The sequence below is a fragment of the Pagrus pagrus genome, assembly GCF_965226575.1.
Source record: "Pagrus pagrus genome assembly, chromosome: 9".
Taxonomy (NCBI): domain Eukaryota; kingdom Metazoa; phylum Chordata; class Actinopteri; order Spariformes; family Sparidae; genus Pagrus; species Pagrus pagrus.
The window spans coordinates 7,364,697-7,384,352 of NC_140193.1; the positions used below are offsets into that span (position 1 = coordinate 7,364,697).

The 19,656-nt window shown below is 42.2% G+C and overlaps 1 protein-coding gene across 5 annotated transcripts in view; it reads left to right on the plus strand.

Annotated features, from left to right (window-relative positions):
• The window catches only part of hdac4 (histone deacetylase 4), a 138,070-nt gene that overhangs the window by 34,694 nt on the left and 83,720 nt on the right, over nt 1-19,656 (plus strand). For all 5 annotated transcript variants that reach the window (XM_084361260.1, XM_084361261.1, XM_084361262.1 and 2 more), the window contains exon 3: nt 16,997-17,059. In XM_084361260.1, coding sequence (XP_084217386.1) covers nt 16,997-17,059 — 63 coding nt within the window. The remainder of the gene's footprint in view (nt 1-16,996; nt 17,060-19,656) is intronic.

The following is a 19,656-nucleotide window of genomic DNA, read 5'->3' on the forward strand; positions in this document are numbered from 1 at the left end:
TGTTGACATCAGATGGCATGGGAACTATGAATCCACACACAAGGCTCAACGAAGGAGCTCAAGCAAACCTGCAGTGGGCACGTAGAGAGGGGGAAAAACAAATAAACTAAGCCCAAAGCAAGTATCCCCACAGTTGGCATGTTCCCATAGACATTTGGTAGAGAGAGAGGATGGATACAAGAAGTCTCTGGTTATCAGAAAAGGTCTTATTGGTGCTTTCTCTCAGTGTTTTGTACTGATTAAAAATATCCAGCGTGTGTTGCATGTGAATGGATCTGTAATAAGACATTAAGTCATTTTTTAAGTCAAATAAATTGACCATAAAACATATTTTTTGTATCAAATAAAACAGAAAATGTACGAGTTATTCCTCAGCCTGCCTTGTTTTGGGTATAAAACCTTGTTTGTTTGTCCTGACATGCACTTCAGTTGTATGACGCTTGTGCAAACAGTACACTTGGTAAAGGTAAAGGAAATATACTGTAAATCACAGAGCGCACTATGATGGATAATAATAATAATAATCACAATGACAGCACAATCCACTCAGCATCAGATTGCTCGGTAATCCCACAGTAAACTCTCGCTAAAACCTGAGTGAGTCAGTATTATTACAGATAATCCCCTGGTCTGGTTTATGTGACGTGCTGGTGAACGCAGGCATAAACCACACGTGCACGTACGCACACGCACACACCACTCTGCCTCCCAACTGGTTGTTGCATCTCAGCTATTGTCTCAGTTTCAGCAGCCACACAGGTCACAGTACAAAGCAGATGGCTGCTGCATATAATGTCACTGAGAGACCGTTTTAGCTTATTGACGTAAAGCTGAATACTATTAAATGACTGTCATTAACTTAATGCATGGTCCAGTGTTTTCTAGGATATCAGGTCATTACACGATGTTGTGTGGTGCAGAAATACCAGTTTAGAGCATGAATATTATCATCGAGAATCAGCTTAATAGGAGTTATTTTTAGCCCTGCTGGTGGCATGGTCTGATGGACGGCAGTGTCAGTTAGTCATTCTGTCCACTATCCATTCATGGTGCACAGAGGATGATCCTATTGGCTATCCCCTGACTTTTACTCCAGTGCCTCCAGATGGTTTTTTGAACAAATAACATGCAAAACTAACGACTGCCCCATCAGCTACTCTAGTTTTTATTGTTAATTAGCTAATGTTAGCATGCTGACATGCTAAATTAACTTGGTGAACTTACTGTATGCTGCTTTCTAACTAGAAGAGGTACAATGGAAAGCCACTTAAAGTTGGAAATCCTACCTGAACTTCATGAGGGAGCAGTAGTCTCACGTCACATAACATTGGCGTCACCAATGGCAAGGAGGCAGAATGTATTTGAAGACGTCAGTATTTATATGAGGCTGGTGAAAGGAATATTCTTGTGTTTCAAAGTATAAAAGTGCCGTAATATAAAATGTGTAATGGCGTCTGTTACCTCGTGTTGTTTTTCCTCCTCTATTTGCAAGGAGGCTGTACTGCTGAGGGTTCAATTGTGTCTACACTTGAAACCATGAATGCACAAAGGTCGTAAGTTGAAATTTTCAACTAGGAGCTTCCGTCCTCCGACTTTGACTTACAAGTCAAGTACTCTGGACCCTGACCCTCCCTGAAGTGATGCAGTTGATTTATTTTCAGTTGCAGTTTGCAGAGTTGCTGAATAGAGGTTTTTTATATAAGCATGTGGTTGAATTTCAGTTCTTTTCCCTTTATTTGAAAAGAAACGTTGCTGGAGCTAGACAGACATGGCACATGAAGATATCATGAAAAACATGTCACAAAATGGATTTGTTGACTGTCATGTCTGTATAAATACTTTCTACAGGAGTTGCTGGTAGAATGATAAGTGAATCTCTTAATGTGTTTAAGAAGGTTGTTGCCTTCCCTGACCTTTTCATCAAAAGCAACGAGCACCTAGTTTGACCCGTATCAGAGGAATGCTGTACCACTCAGCACTCTTTGACCCAGTTCCTGTTGTAAGGAGCTAAACTTGGAGCTGGGTATTCTTTGTTAATGGACTTAACAGATATTGTAGATTTACAAAGAAACATGAAGCAGGAATTTGATTGAGATGTGATTTTTTTGTGTGTTTTCTTAGTTTTTCAGCCTCACACAGTTGTTTTTGGATCTGACATCTAAAATCAAAAACTTTGTTACTGAGAAGTCAAGTCTACAGACACCGAAACCATCACAAACCTGTCAAACAATCATTTTGTCAAATGGGCGCTTACAAAGCAGTGCAGTCCTGTGAGTTAACATGTCGCAGAAGTTCCCTGACTTTTAAGCACTCGGCTCTAAATATCTCAAAACTTTTTAAACCTCTCAGCTCCACTGATGTGGCAATTGCCAACGTACACTTAAACACTGTGCAGAATCACAGGAGAGCCAAATACTTGAACTGAGGTTACCGTGCTCATCCTTGCTTGCTTTTTAAACAAGCAAAGAAAAACCCCACCCTCCCCCTCTAAACCCTCTCCTAGCACCCAAGTCTGGGAGCTTTGCCAAAAGCAGCCTAACGCTAAACATTCACAGCGCTGGGGAAGAGAAAGCAAACTCTGGGAAGGTACAGGATTGACGTCAGAGAGAGCCACATGTAAGAAATTCCTTCCTAATTACTGGGAATGCACTGGCTTATTGTATAATAGTGTTCTGGTTCATATTCATTTTTTAAAAGGTGGGTCTTTGTTTTATAGGCCGTGCTACCTCTCAGTGTATAACTTCACATCTTTTTTTCCCCCCTTCTCTTCTCTCCCTTTCAGCAGCCTTATTTCTCCTCCTCCTCTCCTTTCCTTCCTTCCTCTTCCACTCCAACGTACAAAAACTGGCTTTTGCGGTAGATAATTTAAAATAGCCGACTGACACCTACGCCCACTTCTGCAGGATTTATTTCTTGCGGTGCAGCACGGCTGATGTGTTTGGATTATTTCTGCTGACCAGCTGGTCTTGGAGCTGCACCTGTTATTCCTCCTTCCAGGAATGTACGAGCACTTCCTGACCGGTGCACATGGCTTTGTTTTCTCAACAGTTTTTTTTATTTTTTTTATTTTTTTTAACTAGTCTCACCTAATTAGGGCTAGTATTTATTGTTGTGCCTTACCTTTCCCTTAAACAATATTTGTGTAACACGTATAATTAATTTGTAATACCTTTTAGCTGTTGGAACCGTTGTGCTGCTTCAATGAAATGGCACTGTGGGAGCAGCTCCTTTATTTAGTGTGAGTTATTTTCTCTTTTTAGGATCGCACATAAACAGAGAAGCAATGGAAGAGAATAGAAGAAATGCTTTAGCTAACTGAGAGCAGAGAAAGTTTATATCACTAACAGCTGTATGAGATTAGAGTTGTTAGGCAGCATTTTTCAAAAATAACTGGTGGTTAGATTTTATTTATGCCTGCTGGGTCATGATGAAGTAACTGCTGAAAGAACACTGTTGACACCATGTGAAGTTTATAGGATTTTTATACAGAAATACCCAAAAAAATAAAAGATTAAATTACATTTTTAATGTTGAAAATCCCCTCGAGACATGATTCGAGACATACAACAATACTGTGTTTTTGAGTAATCACTTCCATATGGAATGGTTTAACTACTTAAAATTCCTAAAGGCACATCCTTCCTCCCTCTCCCTCGTCCAAAAGTGTTGTTCATTTTAAAAATTTAACTGCTGGACACAAAATGTCTCCTGCTTCACTGAAAAGTCCATTCATAATGTATGTACAAGGCTCCAAATCAAACCTGTGCAACTTGCGTACTAGACAGTGACTCGCTTCCGAAGTAGTTGTGGTGTCGCAAATCCTGCTTGCATGTACACGCATTAACTGAGATTAAGGTTCATTCCCATGTCCAATTTCTACTCCCTCTGCCCCTCGGGACAGAGTTACAAGGGGTAGTGGTTGAAATCACACCCTATAAAATGGGACAAGTCTGCACTGATATCAGAGAAGCGGTTAGATAGTCACACATGAGGCATCATATGCCATCAAAGAGGGGGGATGCCACATTGAAATATGTCAAAATGCGGGACTGTCATGCACAAATCAGCAATAACGATGTGAAGACGCATTATCTTTTTTCAACATTTTAGAAAAATGGACCATAACACACTGAAAGGACAGAGTTCTCATAACTCTGTTTGAATTGTGTCTCTGAAAAATCCTCAGTTTGGACACTTAACAAGGCTTCTTGGTCGGGCCAACGGGTGTACCGAGATTGGGTCTTCATGTAAACACAGAAAAACGTTCCCCCTGCAGCAGATGAAAATGAAAACCGCCCTCAAGTGTCAAACTCTGCACATAAACAGTTTGATACTGCACAGTGAGGCTCAAACATCCAAGTAAAGACACAAGAAACAAAAGGTACTGATGGCATAGAGCGGAAATGGTTCGATTATACACCTGTGAAAAGCAACAGGATGTGCAGTCAGATGCCTTTTCTAACTCTTGCCTTCCATAAAATCCTGAATCTTTAGAAAATAGTTCAGCCCTGAAAATGATGTCTCTCTACTCCTAATGTGCAACAGGAAAAGCATCTGCATGCCACGACAAATTGGCGAAATGTAATTTCTAGAAGATGGATGGTGACAGAGCCAAGCTGAGCTAAAAGTGGAACAGGGTGTCTCTAAAATAAATTCTTTTGAGGGTCTTCAGAGACACGGTGCCTTTGTGGAAGTGAAAAGAACTGAGATGAGTGTAGAGCGAGTTAATTTAGGAGAAAGGAGTGCGATGGTGAGGTGTGATGGGGTTTCACACACACAGGAAGTATTTGTGCTGAAAATGGAGACAGGAGGGGAACCCGGGGATTTGTGGAGGCTCCCATATCAACTGGAGGAATGCTTTTGAAGCCTTTTCTTCCTCCCTCTGGATGCATTTTATTAGTGAGGGACAGCTACTGATCGGACACATTCTGCTGGACGGGAAGACAGATGTTGGAAACAAAACAGAGTTGGCGGAGGAGGAGGAGAAGGAGGAGGGGGAGGCCATCAGCTGCTGAACTATAGTGATGTTTAGCAGGCGCTCCGCTTCAGCACCAGTTACAGTCATCAGTGAGTTGAGAAAAATGTAGATGGCTGGCTGCTGTTTGCTGAGAGCATTTCCTACACATATATCTGTAGCCATAAACTTTGCTCTAATGCACGGTTATATAGCAATGATTACGACGCCTCTGACTCACTTTTGTCAAGTTTGTCTTGTGTCCGGATCACAGGTAAACAGCAGTTATTGGAGAAGTGCTTTTTCTGTCCTCAGGGGGAAATATTGATTTGTACGAAATAACAGTTTCCTTATTGAAGTTGTCTTATTGCCAAAGGTGGACCGCAGTGTCAGGTGGATTTGTTGGTGCTGTGTCTGTGTTTTTGCTTCTACTCTTTTGCCTCAAATGGGAATTAAATACATTGCTTGTAATTATCCCTTAAAACTTATTTTTGCTTTATTGCTCTCTCGTGGACATTCCAGCGGTAGTCATTTCTACCTGGCGCTCTGATCCACCCAGTAATGTACTGTATCTGTCTAGCACCAAACTTTGTCGGCCTGACACATCTGGCCGACAGCAGGGAGCGTCAGTGAGTGTCTGTGGCCCTAGTTTTTGCTTTGTATCACACACCGTTGGCACTAGTCCGCCCTTGTTGGTGGCTTTTCAGCCAACTGAGCATTTTGAATCAGCCCATCGGTGAGAGAAATCATTCTGATGGGTTGGTTTGCCAATCGAATCAGTGCAGGAGAAGAAAATTGGAAAAAGAAAGAAAAAGCCCACTGACCCTGTCGCGGTCGTATCCATGACCTCATGACAAACTTTCCCCCCCCCCACCACCTCTTCACCAGTGCCATTTGCAACTTTTTTTGTCAGAAATATTCTCAATTAGTAGTAGCTATATTGGCATGATGTTTGAGGAAAAACACTGCTTATCATTTTAATAGATTGTATATCTGCAGTCCTGAATCTTCCGGTTTCCCTTTCATGAATGAGGAATACAGAATACTGTATGTGAAAGCACCAGCTAGTCTCTGGTGTGTTCAAGTGCAGCTCTTTAGCTGAGACACAGGCGACCTGAGGCGACGCAACAGCCTGCCTTTCTCAGCGCTGGTTCCCCAATAGCACACATACGTCTTGCAGACATTAGTGCGAGTAACGTCAGAGAGATGTAGCATGGGGAGCGCCGATGACGGCATTTGATATACGTCTAGGCATCGTCTCCCCAATTGGCATAACCTCTATTCGTCGCACCGACTTCTGCAAGACGTATGTCTGCTATCTGGGCTGTTTGATGCTGGTTTGGTGTGTGTGGGCCTTTAGACAGACGGAAATACTCAAATACGTTTCTCAGAAGTTGTTTGAGTCCAGACCTGAGATAAGGAGATAGCCATAACAGCCTGTGAGAGAAATTACAAGACACGACTGTGTGTCTGTCAGCTTGTTTCGTGGCACTTCAGCCCCATCGCGGCCTAAAAATTTGTTAGTGCAGCTTTAAATAACTTGTGGGAAAGTAAAGCCCTGTTACAAATTAACTTCAAAGAAGCATGAACAGGCTGAAGCTGTTACCTTGTCCGTTCTCTCTCTCTCTCTCTCTCTCTCTCTCTCTCTCTCTTTCTTTCTCTCACACACTCACACACACACACACACACACACACACACACACACACACTAATCACAGGACTCAAACTTGTGCACACACTGTGATCTTCGAAGCCGATGGCTGCAACACACACTTAACATGATTCAACATGACTGGACGTGTCGAGAATCACACCCATATTCCAGGCATCCACACACACACACACACACACACACACATATACACACACACACACACACACATACACACACCACACACACACACACACACACACACACACACACACACACACACACACACACACAGACCGTGAACACTGTTCTTGTGAAAACACAAAAGGTGTAATTAACTCCAGTGGTTTTCAGCCTGCTGGTGTAACTAGCCTGTCGTGTCCAGTCTCTGTTCAGCTCCCTCTTCCTTAAACATGGACACGGTCATTTTTCTGGAACAAGAAGAGTATTTTAGGAAAAAAGTGACAAGGCAACAGAATCAGATTGGAAAAGAGAAGAAGTGACAGTCTGTTGTCATTACGACAGATTGTTGAAGGGCAATCGTCATGGGCTATTTTGGCTTGATCCTCGTGGCACCATCATGGTGGCATCAGTCCTGCTTTTAACTGATGGTGTCTGCATACAGTGGAGCAAAACTGACCTTCAAAATAAGACATTTGGTCACTTTGATTTTTCTGTGATGTAAAGAAAAAGTTTAGATATTACAACATGGTGTCACAGCATGTCCTCAAATCGTCACGATACTATAACCTACTGGATATTTACAGACGTGGATGCTAATTATAAAAACAAAATCTGCTCTCAGCATGAATAAAGTTTCTTTAACTGAATTCAGGGTTCACAGGAAAAGGGGAATAATCTGTGTGAAATACTGACAATATTATGTTTATAGGATTTGCGTACATGGACACAAATTAATTTTTTATTTTTGTGTCACGAAAAAGTGCTCAATTCGTGCCCATGTACACAAATCATCATTATTTGACAAACTGTTGTGATACTGGGTTGGATTTTCTGGGGATTTTCTGTGACTCAGAGGCTAAAATGCAGACTCTTCAGCCCAGATATCCTGTGATTTCTGTTAACTTCTCATCCTTTGAGTCTCTCACTCCATCTCAATGTAAACAGAGCACAAATGCCATAAGATACGGTCTGAAGCTTTCGGTCCAGGCTCACGGTCACAACAAACACAGATGCTCGGGATATTAAACTTTGGAAAGTTTCCTGACTTGTCTTCACAGGAACTTAACAGATTTTTCCCCTCTACAAACATGAAAGTGAAGGTTTGGAGGTATTAAGTGTTTGATTTGCACATGTTTGTTGTCAGCTTTCATTTGTCCCAGATAAAAGGTCATGTTGTCGGTGTTTGCAGTGTCAAATCTGATGGAGACAGATGTGCAGATGCACTCAGATCCCAAATAAGTGGTGTCCTCTTTACTGCGGTGGCAGAGCCTGGTGAACTCCCGGTGACTGTACTTTGCCTGAGTGACGTTAATGTGTATATTTTTTAGATTGAGTACGTGTATATCACAATATTTGTGACCTATTGTGTAACCGGTAAGTGGAATCCACCATGTGATGTCCACATGTGTAATGCTCTTACAAACAGAAAGGGCCTTCTCTCTACCCAGTGACCCCTCCACTCCTCTACAGATGTCTCTGTTCCTTTTAGTGCACTTTCAGTCCTTTCAGCAGTAAAACACACACACACACACACGCACACACACAGCACCCGTCTTAGGTATCACAGGGATCTCCTGTCTCCCAGTGGACCTTGTGTTGCCTGCCTGCTGCCAGACCACATGGCCTGTCTTTCTGGACAGTTATTGTGTGTGTGAGGCTCGCTGAGAGTGACGGATTGATGGGCGGGACCATCGGACCTAAAATCTATACCATGATTAATTGTGGCTTTCAACTTGATAACAAGTGTAACAATATATTTTTTCTTTAAACGTGTACGCTCCCCTTCAAAAGTTTGGAGTCACTGGCCACAGAAGCTGGATCTGCTTCTCTGTTTTTTTAAATAGTCTTTCGTACTTTCAGGTTACAGAAAATCCTCTTTATAAATAAATGTCATCATGTCTAAAGGGTTTGCAAAAAGTAATTGTTCATGGAGAACAGGATGCTGTAATATGGTTCAACCAGACTGACAACTGAAAGGGAAGAAAGAGACAGTTAAATAACAATATAAGAAATCCCCCGTCATTGATAAAGAAAGTAGCCTTGCATTGGAAGCTGGAATAAGCAGACGTGCTGCTTTAGCAAAGCTTTAAGACTTTTTAAGAAAATAGAAGCACTGTTGGATCTGGATCACAGAATATTAGCTAAACATACTGTGGACTGACAAACCACAGTTTAAACCAATTTAATTTAATCACCAAGTAGACTGGAGAGAGTCCAAAGGAAAACGGGTTCCCAGAATATTTAGTGCTCATTTGCACCATTGTGGTTCAATGATGATCTTGGTTCACTTACGCTCTTCTACTGGAAAACAAATTAAAAATCAAAGGGTGTTTGGGGGGGGGGGGACTGTTACAGCCAGTTTTCACCAAAGTCCAAGTCTAAAACTGCTTAAAATGTAAGTTATCTATCAGGCGTCTGAACTATATTGTTTTCATCTGTGTTAAAAAAGCCATTCTTCTGTACTGTTTGTGTATTTGTTAGATGTCATTCTCAGTTTGATGTTTATGGATTCAGACAATTAATTTATTGAAATTTGCAACAAGAGCACACATTCCTGTCCATTTTCCAGCCCACTGATGATGATGTTGGCCTTTCTAGGAATGAGCGCACACACAAACACACGTACAGTATGTCTACCACAAAGAGCTACATTGTCTGTCTTTGTTCCCTTCATGAGTCATACACAAATGTAAATGTACAACACTCAAGGCAGGCCCACAAACCCTAAAAAGGGCCCATTGGTAAAAATAAAGTCAAAGGCTGTGGTTTGTCTTGTAGGTTTAAAATGCCTCGAGGAAGTGCTGAGTAGTAGGTAAACATGGCCGCAACACCAACAAGTGGTTTTTAGCGAGGCAGTGGTGAGAAGTTATACATGGGTTTCATCCTGCACACAGGCAAATTTAACTTCTGAGCACGAGACAAACTATTTTATTCATTCTACAAAACAGGAGTTCATCGTCTTTATGTGCCACAATTCAAGGCCCCTTTGAAAGTTCACTCACCAAATTTTGGCTGAAGGTCATTATTGAATTATTATATTTTAACATAAACACATAACTTAAACAATAATCTTGATACAGATGCTTTAAATTAGTTTTTTTTAAAGAATCATGGTTTGAAAAACTATGTAATGGTGACACTGTTTCTAATTAACTTCGAACCTATTTGGTGATTTCCGCCCTGCAAAGCCTTGTTACTTATCACCAGACATATAAACCACTATAAGCTGCAGTGCGCTGTTGGAAGGATATATCCAGGGCTGCGGTTTACAGTTGTTTTCTCAATTAATTGATTTGTTGTTTGGTCTAAAAAATGTCAATCGATGTCTCAAAAAGCTCAAGATGGCGTCTTCAAATGTCCTCTTTGTCCTCTTTGTCCTTAACCCAAAGATATTCAGTTTACTGTCATAGTGAAGTAAAGAAACTAGAAAATAGGGTTATAGGGTGAGGTTTGAAAATCTATCCTCTGACTCACAGGAAACCAGTGTCGTGGCTTTAGCTTTGATTTGTAGACCAAAGTGTCAAAGTGAGCGTTTCAGTTGTGGTGAATACAGTCTTCAGAAATCAAACCACTTGTACTTGCCACACCACTTTTCAAACAATGGTGTCAACGTGTAAAAGTGCATGATAACTTCCTGTGCTGGGAATGTCGGTGTTAAGGTAACTACATGTCCTCACGGTGAATCACGGTGTTGGCGCGCTTTCTGTGAACACTGACGTTAGCTACGTAGTCGTGAAGGGAAATGGTGTTCGACCAAGGTTAACTCTTTGTGGAGAGATTTGGCAGCGGTTGTGGCAGCTTGAGTTGCTGCTATTAACAAGGCAGCAGGACATTTTACAGCCTGGCACCTACCAGTGTTGTTGGGAGGTTCAAGGGCAAACAGACTAAACTCCTCTACTAGAATCAGATAATGGTAACTTGAGTGAGTCATTGAGTTTGTTATACGATGCTAATGAACGACCATCGACATGTGAACGAATTACATCTGAAGACTAGATTAGATATCCGCCGGTTTCAGCATCCAACTTGTGAAATTACATATAATTCTGTAAAATGTAGTTAATTTTTGCTTTCAATCGCATGATGGATGTCTCATTTTGGACCAAATCTCATCATATTTCAGCTTCCCAGCAGGTTATCTCGTGGTTGAGAGTGGCAGTGACAGGTTGGCGTGGCTGGCACGCTCTCAGACTGGCTCAGAGTTTGGTTGTAGCAGAAGGGCAATTTTGGTGGAGCCTCAGCAGACAGGATGGCATAGTTGGCAGAGCGGAGGGGTGGCAGCGCTCTGAGGCTGATATCGAGGGCTCAGAATACACCAGACTGAGTTTTGGTGGACTAGACAGGTTGTCGCGGCTGGCGCACTGTGGTGGTGATTGCGAGTCAGGTGGAGGTAAACAAGGTGATTTGGCACTTCACCGCCTCCAGTAGCAGGAGGGAAAGCGTGTGCTCGTGCATACATTCAACCGCACTGTGTAGCGTTTGTGCACAAGTACGTTTTATGAATGTTCACGAGTGCTCTTTGTATCTTTTCTTACATCATGGAAGGGTCCTCCTCTCTATTGTACACCGGGTGTGTATCCACTGAAGCAGGCACTCCTGCTTCCTGCTCGCCTCTGAGCCAACTTGTCCTCTTGCCAGACGTCGGTAACTTGGCACTCCGTCTCTTCCTTTTCCATGTGGTGATCACGTATGTCTGTCCACAAGGAAGTCTGTCGGCACATCTAGGCTTTTACAAATGGGATATGACACATGTAAAAAAGAGCAAATCACTTTTTCCTGCCTGGGCTCGGAGCCATTCGTGTACTTTTTCTCGGTGTTTATGTATTTTTGCCGGGCATGTCTGTATTCCTACATGTCACCGGGGAGACAGAATATGCTTAACTGTTGCTGAGGGCCATGCATATGGTACAGGTCACATAGGTCAACACATTAGACTGTCCATCAGCGTCTCCCACAGTAACAGTTTCCTCTATTGTATCTGCGCTACACAGTAAAAAAACAGCCCGAAGAACATTTCTTACTTCCATTATAACATTGCTACATACACTGAGATGCACAACAAGCTTTTGCTCAAAATAAGGTACAATAAAATATCCAAAAATACATCCTGTTATGGTTTAATTTCCAACTAAAGCTCTCTGCCATTCAAGTGCCCTTCTCTCCATCCGACCAGTCTACATCGGTACAAGCAGAGCCGAAGCTTGGAGAACGAAACGAGCTGTAAGAGGTAGCGAATCTCTCTTGGACTTCATCTCTTGTTGTTGATAATAGTTGTCTCAGAGTTTGATAGAATAATCGTCCTTTCCACAATACAACAGTGACGTGGTTTGGACAGGATGGATAAGTACCTTGATCAAAGTGCTTTGAAAGCAAATGTGTGGCTGCACACACAGTAAGAGTGGGAGAGTAAAAACGGGCTGCCTCTCCATTATGGCTGGATCTGGAAGACAGTAAATCAGGAGCGAGACGGCGGAAATAAGATGAGTGGTTGGCTAGTGGATTTCATTCTCTCACCAAAATAGTTGTCCAAATGTATCTCATTGATTAACCAATTAAGAACGAACATGGCGGTAGTGCCAGTTGGTCCACTACACTGGTCCAGACTGAAATATCTTAACAACTGCCTGATGGATGGCTATTAGGTTTTGTAGACATTAATCGTTTCCAGAAAATGAATCCTACTAACTTTAGTGATCCACTTGAATTTTCCTCCAGCACCACCACGAAGGCAGAATTTCTATTTGTCGAATACTTTATAACCAGATACCTAAATATCTCATTTCACTGTATATAGACCAGGGGGTCTTTTTTTAGCAATCAAGTAATTGTAAATATTAAATGACCTGATTGATCTATGAATTAAATGACTTGTTGCTGATTTCTTATCCAATAATTTGTTCTTTATTTGTAGATTAATTGGTTTACTTTTAAACCCATAAATTGTTGCAAAAAAATAAGGGTGAAGCATTTTCTCAGACATCAAGGTAGCTTCTTCAGATTCCTTGTTTTGACTGACAGTCGGTCAAAATCCAAAAATATTCCATTTACAGTGATCAGCAAATCCTCACATTTGAAACCCTGTAACAATTCAATTGTGTTGCATTAATGAGAAAAACCTGAATTGATTAACAGAAATTCTGCCAATTAGGGTGTATTGGAAGCTCTTGCAGTGTTGCTGTGAATGCTACAAGTCCACAAGATTCAAACGAGCATTGGGATGGTGGGGAAGAAAGGCAGACGTAAAGCAGACTATTCGCAAATGAGAATAACTAGAATGGCAACTACATTAAAGTGCACGCCTACGCCAGGGCCTGACAGTCACTTTTTTGTTTTCACATGAAAAGGCCAATAAACACCCTATCTCGCTATGTTAAAGAAAGTGAGTAAAACATTCCTGGATGTGTCTCTTAATTCAGATCTGCTCCAAAAGTTAATGAGGTCTAATCTGGACCGAGACCCATCCTCCATCCGAGTCTACTGAAAATCTGTACAGTAGTTTTTGTGTAATCCTGCTGACAAACCAACCAACCAACAATTATACATGGATGAAAACATAACCTCCTTGGCAAAAGTAAAAATGAATGAAAGATCTTAATAAAAATGTTTATATTGTGTGTATATATATGTTAGGTTCTTAACCAGGCGACTCTAGTTGTTCACGAGTAACTATTTGGCATTTATTTCCTGCCTTCTTATGCAGGAAGTATAGTGGCCTGTAGTCTCTTAGTCGATGCTCATGTGCTGTTAAAAGCAGATACATTACAAACTTCATATTGTAAGACACACAGGCTATTAAGTTTAGTCCTGCTGCTAAATATAGCAAAACTAGATTTGCAAGAACACGGTGTCTTGCCTGTACAAGTGTCTCTCTCTCTCTCTCTCTCTCTCTCTCGCTCTGTGCATACTTGTTTGTTGTGGTTGCCATGGAGATTTCCTATCGTCACGGTGTGTTAAGGCAGAGATCACTTGGCCTATCTTCCTCCCCAGGCGTCAGAGGTCACAGTCTGCTCAGTGATGTGAGGACGACCTATAAACCTGCCTGGTTTCCATGAGACGCGTTTCCTGTACACACACAGATAAATATACACATCATGCACGTTCTTCCCTTTTGTAAACAGCAGCCTTTTCCCGCAACACGTGAAATCTGCTTTTTCCATCCTGATCTCTCTCTGTGTCTATGAGTCTCTGTATTTGTAATGACGCAAGTCCTGGGGAGGATTTTAAGGAGGCCAAAGAGCTAAATAAATAAAAAAATAGAAGTGGTCAGTATTAAGAGCAGCTGAGAGAAGATGCAAAACACTCACTTACACTTTCAGCTCTCCCTTTGTTTGTGTGTGTGTGTGTGTGTGTGTGTGTGTGTGTGTGTGCGCGCGTGTGTGTTTGAGTGTGTGATTGCTTGGCCTGTCTCTCGCCTATCAAACTCTGGTGTCGTCTTTCTGCCATCTGCCACTGCCACCGCCACCCTACTGACATGCACACACACACACACACACACACACACACACACACACACACACACACGTACATGGACATGCACACACATATTGAGCGCTCTTATAATAATCTGTCCTCTCAAAAACCTCTTTTTTCTTCCTGCGTCTTCACTGAAAGTCTCAATAAGATCTCCCCTCGCACCAATTAGGATGTGTTTTGTTGTTTGTTTCTGTCAGGTTGTCTGGTGCAGTTTCGCGCGCGTTAGCTTCTACTTTTGTTAAAGAAACAAAGGAAGCAGGCTTTGCCGAGAATATGAAATTAAAGAATATGCATTTGGTGTGTGTTTGTGCGTGAGATATGAATATTTAATTCAGCCCCTCCCTCCATCATGTATTAATCATGGAGCAGTCTGCTTAGGCTGAAAATAGCGCCTAGCAACCCAGAAAAACAAAATCCATAGTAGTTGTGGGTATGTCATGTGCTGCTGCTCGTTCATGTGTGACACAGCACATGGTCTCCTCTCACATTTTTCTTCCCTCCACACTGATTCTTCTTTCCTCGTGTCTGTCTGTACTGCTTCAGGACCCATTTCTGATGTTTGCAGGAGAGACACTCGCAGTCACGCTCACTCTTTTGAGTTTTTGTGAGTGTGAAATGTGTCGCTGTCTGTGGAAGAGTTGTTTATCTGTTTTAGAAGTAGACCATATTTGCTTGTCTCGCACGCATTCTTAGCTGAACTCTCAGCTGAAGCCTGCTGTTTCTGCGCTGACACCCACTGAGTATAGGGAAAGTTTGAAAATGTGAGTGTTAGAAAATGTAAGAAAGTTTTTATTTCCTGAAAGTGGCGATAATTGCAGGATTACCGACCTCACCATCCGTACCAGCTGCCAATCTTGCTGTAAGGATAAATGTAGGCTGAGCGATGACATAATGTCAGCCTCGCTGTTTGCAGGTGGGAGCAAAGAATCGGCTACAAGTTTGTGCAAAATAGCTTGAATTCAAGATCATATGGCATCGATAATGGTGGTTCATGAAACCTGAGCAAAAGACTGTCTGCTGCCTGCAGTGTCACCTTAGGGCCTGTGCCCACATAGCGTTTCTTTTCAGGCAGAAAAGTGCTGGCTGTTCTGCTGGAGTGCTGAGATAAAGTGTTTAAGCACTGAGGGAAAAAACGCTGCAAGCGCCACTGTATGATCGACACCACCATCTGCGGTTTGCTATCCATTTGTTTTTTTATTTGACATCGAGACATCAGAGCGAGGAGGATGTCGGTTCACAACATGATCCGTAGGAGACAAAAATATGGTGAATGTAATCACCACGGCCCGGGAAAAGAAAGAAGAAAAGTTGAGAGATTTTCAACTCGAAGGCGGAGCGCTCGAACAAAAGACGCTGGGCACCACGCCTTCCCTCTGGGCGGCTGCCTGCTACTGCAGACGCTCCTCATTAGCAACAATTGGAAAAAAAAAGATGCTGCCGCTCAGAAAAAAAATGCTACGTGGACACAGGCCTTAAAGCCAATATTACTACATGATGTAGTGTTTCTTCTAGTAACATTTTAGAGTAGCGCACTGCCACGCCATGCCAAAATCTTTGCCCCATGGCAAAAAAAACAATCATAAAAGAAGACATAACATTCTCACTAACCATATAAAAATAGTTCACTTTGTCAACCTAGTGAAAAAGGCGAGGTAAACAGAGCAGCCATTTAGTTAGGATGGGCCAACTACACATCTCTGTCACTGGGTCGCTGACTCTCCTCCTTCTCTTCAGTGTTCTTCACGCCGCCTACGGTAGCGTTTGGTCTGGCTGAGTCTTCGGGAGACGTTGTGTTCAGTATTCGCCTCAAGTTTCACTGCACTTAATCCAATCCTGCGCTTCCTTTTCCGACATGTGTTCATCATAAAAGCACTGGTGTTCAGTAGCTATTATACTGTAACCTGACAGCTTAGCTACACACCTGACCACAGTTGTCTTTCACAAACTCGTTAACTGAATTCCCAGAATTTACTTGACAATAATCTTTTTTTTTTGTTGCTATGTTTGCTTACCACTCTCTCCATGTGCTTCAGTCCAAGATGAATTGAGTGACGTGTACTTGTAATATGTGGTCACATGACTCCTTTTGGCTCGATTTTATATTTCTCCTGTAATAATGCATAATATGCTTCTCAGTAATTATAACTATATAGGCTACATAATGTGCTTCTATCTGAAGTTTGACATCGGATACTATTCGTTTACAGTAAATCGGCGATCAAGATAAGAAATGCATAGCTGGCCAGCTGCTTTTGACCGTCAGTCACTTCTGTTTTTTCTACATTTTTTCCCTCAGATTTCACCAAATTATGGGAATTTTATAATCCTTTCCTAAATTCATTAACATCCTAATACTCTCACTACTGAGGGACTAGCAAGGATGGATTAAATTAATCCAATACTGCATTGTGAAAACATAATTGAGAATTTTTTCGTGATGTATCTCAAAAAGCCACTTTTCAAGGTTTAAGTTATTATAAACTTAATGCCCCTGGTTGGTTGGATTCGTTGGGGGAGCTGGCTCACAATGTGTCTCCCTCTCCCTCTCTGTCTCAGACTTTGTTTAAATGTCTTCTACATTTCTGCTTGTCACTTTCTACTGTGTTGTCCACTCCCCCTCGTTCTCCTCGTCTCTCCGTGTCCCTGTCCATTACATCTCCTTCTTAGGGGCTGTAAACTGAATCTATTCATCTGTTGAACACCACATTTAAGATGCCTTTTCTCTTCTCCGACAGGTGGCTTGACCAGCAACGAGCAACCTCTGGAACTACTTAAACCAGCTACACTCAACCATTTCGGTAGGAAATATATATGTGTGTGTGTGTCTCGGTGTTTTTGGACTCTCAGATTTATGGACTGATGGCTCTGTGGTTTTCAGTCTCAATCTCTGTGATATTAATGTGATCTCTGTGAAGCAAAGTGCAAAAACCACCAGAAAATAAGTTGCCAAAATACATTTTGCGGATCGCTGCCCCAGCATTTGAGTAAAATATTGTCGACATGTTTCCCATCTGGTAAATACACCAGTACTAACTCTGGTGCTTCCCTACGCTGAGCCGAGTGATTGATGCAGTCACGTCTTTGGGTTTACTCATGTGCAGCTCACCACTTGTCATTACAGAACATCAATGCTCAGTTGGAGATTTGGTGATATCTCGGTGGCCTTAGCTGGCTGATGTACGGCTCAAGAACACACTCTGTCAGTGGCTGTTTATGAGGAAACTTGTCATTAACTCCCGAGCATGCAATCATTTCCACCGGCTGACGTCGCGCATTGTTTTTAGCACATGGCGATGTATTATTCAGTGGTCGACTCCTTTTAGACTCCGCTCTGCACATGCCAGCGCGCACGTGCGTGTACGTGAAACGAGACATTTTGCTGGAACTTCGCACTCTTGTTGACAGGAACGTGGGATGATCGCGCCACATCAGCATGTCATCAACCCACAAGCGGTATGTTTGTCCCATGTGGCGGCAGGAAACGCTGATGCAGCAGTGATGTCACCGACATGGTTGCCAAGATCTGGAGCCTTAGCCTGTTAATAGCATGTTTCCTTGCTTTGCAGCAGTGACATGAGAAACTGCTTGAACACACAGACGAGTTAGACGCATGTACACAGTCTTTACTTTACTCTACGCCTGTGTGGTTGGTTGTGAGGTTTAATTTTTGAGGTTTAGCTTTTCAGAAATGTAGAAATAAATATTGTTTTTTGACTGGGTTCATCAATAATGTGGAGCTAGAAAGCTGCATTTTACTGCCTGTATTTATTGTAGGAAATGCATACACACTTATGACCAAAGTATTAGCATCAAAACGTACTTGAAGTACAAATTTAAAAACTACTCATTATACAGACTGGCACATGCCGTTGAGTAGACCCTTGTCAGATGCACGTCGTCTAAATGAAGGAATCGTTTGCTGTAAATGCATGTCCACACACACCATTCACACAAACAAGCGAGAGACTACACCATCAGCACTTATCCTCCCATCTCGCTCAATCGTCCTCACTTAAAACTGAACTGGCATTTCACAAACAGCTTTACTAATCGCTTTAGTTAAAATGTACTCAAAGACTGAATAAAAAGCAGGACTTGTTATTTTGTTAATGTTTGTAACTGTGGCTTTTGAATGGGTGACACAGAGATACGTGCATATTTTTTTCCTGCTTCTCAACTTACATAAATAGCGTTTAAAAAGTGGTAACAGTCTTAAAAAGAAACGGTGTTCGCCTGTTGTTATTTAAATGTCATATATTCTATCTAATAATCCCAGTGCTAAATGGTAGGCTGCAGGCATCACACAGTTTTTCAAACACTTTTAAATGCTGAGAAACGGCTCAATCAAATTAGACTTGTAAAATTGAGAGTTTGGTACGGCCCTAATAATAACTAAAATTTTTAAACGCCTGCCAAAAAAAAGGACAACAGCATTTTATTGGAATAAGCACAGTACAATGCTCTATTAACACATTCATGAGATGTGTTAGAATTAATTAACTGGGTGCCAAGTGCAACAGTAACACTTCCTGTTTCTGTGTGTGTGTGTGTGTTTGTGTTTGTGTGTCTGTCCTACGATGTGAAGTCCGTTTCAACACGGTTACCAATGAAACTGCGGCAGCTGCAGCCGGCTGCTGGTAAACCTGAAAGTTACCAGCCTCCGTGTGTCTTGTCGACGCTTTTCTTTTTTGTTTATAGATACGTTTTTGGGATCACAAGCAGAATGAGCGTCAATCAGAGCGAACGAATCGTTTGACAGTTTGAAAAACGAGGAAGAGCGAGGTGGAGGAGGATGATGATGGAGACAGATTTGAGTGCATATTAAATAGGATGACTAAATCGTGCACAGGAGGGAGGCACTGTAAGAGGAGCAGAAGTCGGCACCTTTAGGAGTCACTTCCACGCAGGGAATGTGGGTTTGAGCATCTGTTTGTCTCCGCGAATGCACATGTGACTTCAGGAGACGGAGCAAAAAGTTAAAGACTTGTAAAACATGTACCGGTGGGTTGTGTGTGTGTATAAGTATATGTGTGTGTGTGTGTTTTGCATGGCATGTCTGTGCGTCCATCCCACCGCAGAGCCTAAACTAAGCTCTTTTCTCCCCAAGCCAAAACAGCTTTCTCCCACTCTGCACAAATTAGCAGCAGCCCACGCTCCACTAACACATAACTGTCAGAGCACAGACACTGCAGGGAGTGAGGAGGAGTGAGGGGAAGGTGAGAGAAGTGATGAGGAAGGAGGGGAGGTGGAGGGGGGGAGACAAATTGGGAGAAAAGGATGGGAAAATAGAGAAGAAGGAAAACGTAGACCAGAAGTGTTGTTGTAGCTCACAGAAGGGCTTCGTTTCATCGGTGCGCTGTTAGTAATCGTCAAGAAAACATGACAGTTGTTTCTT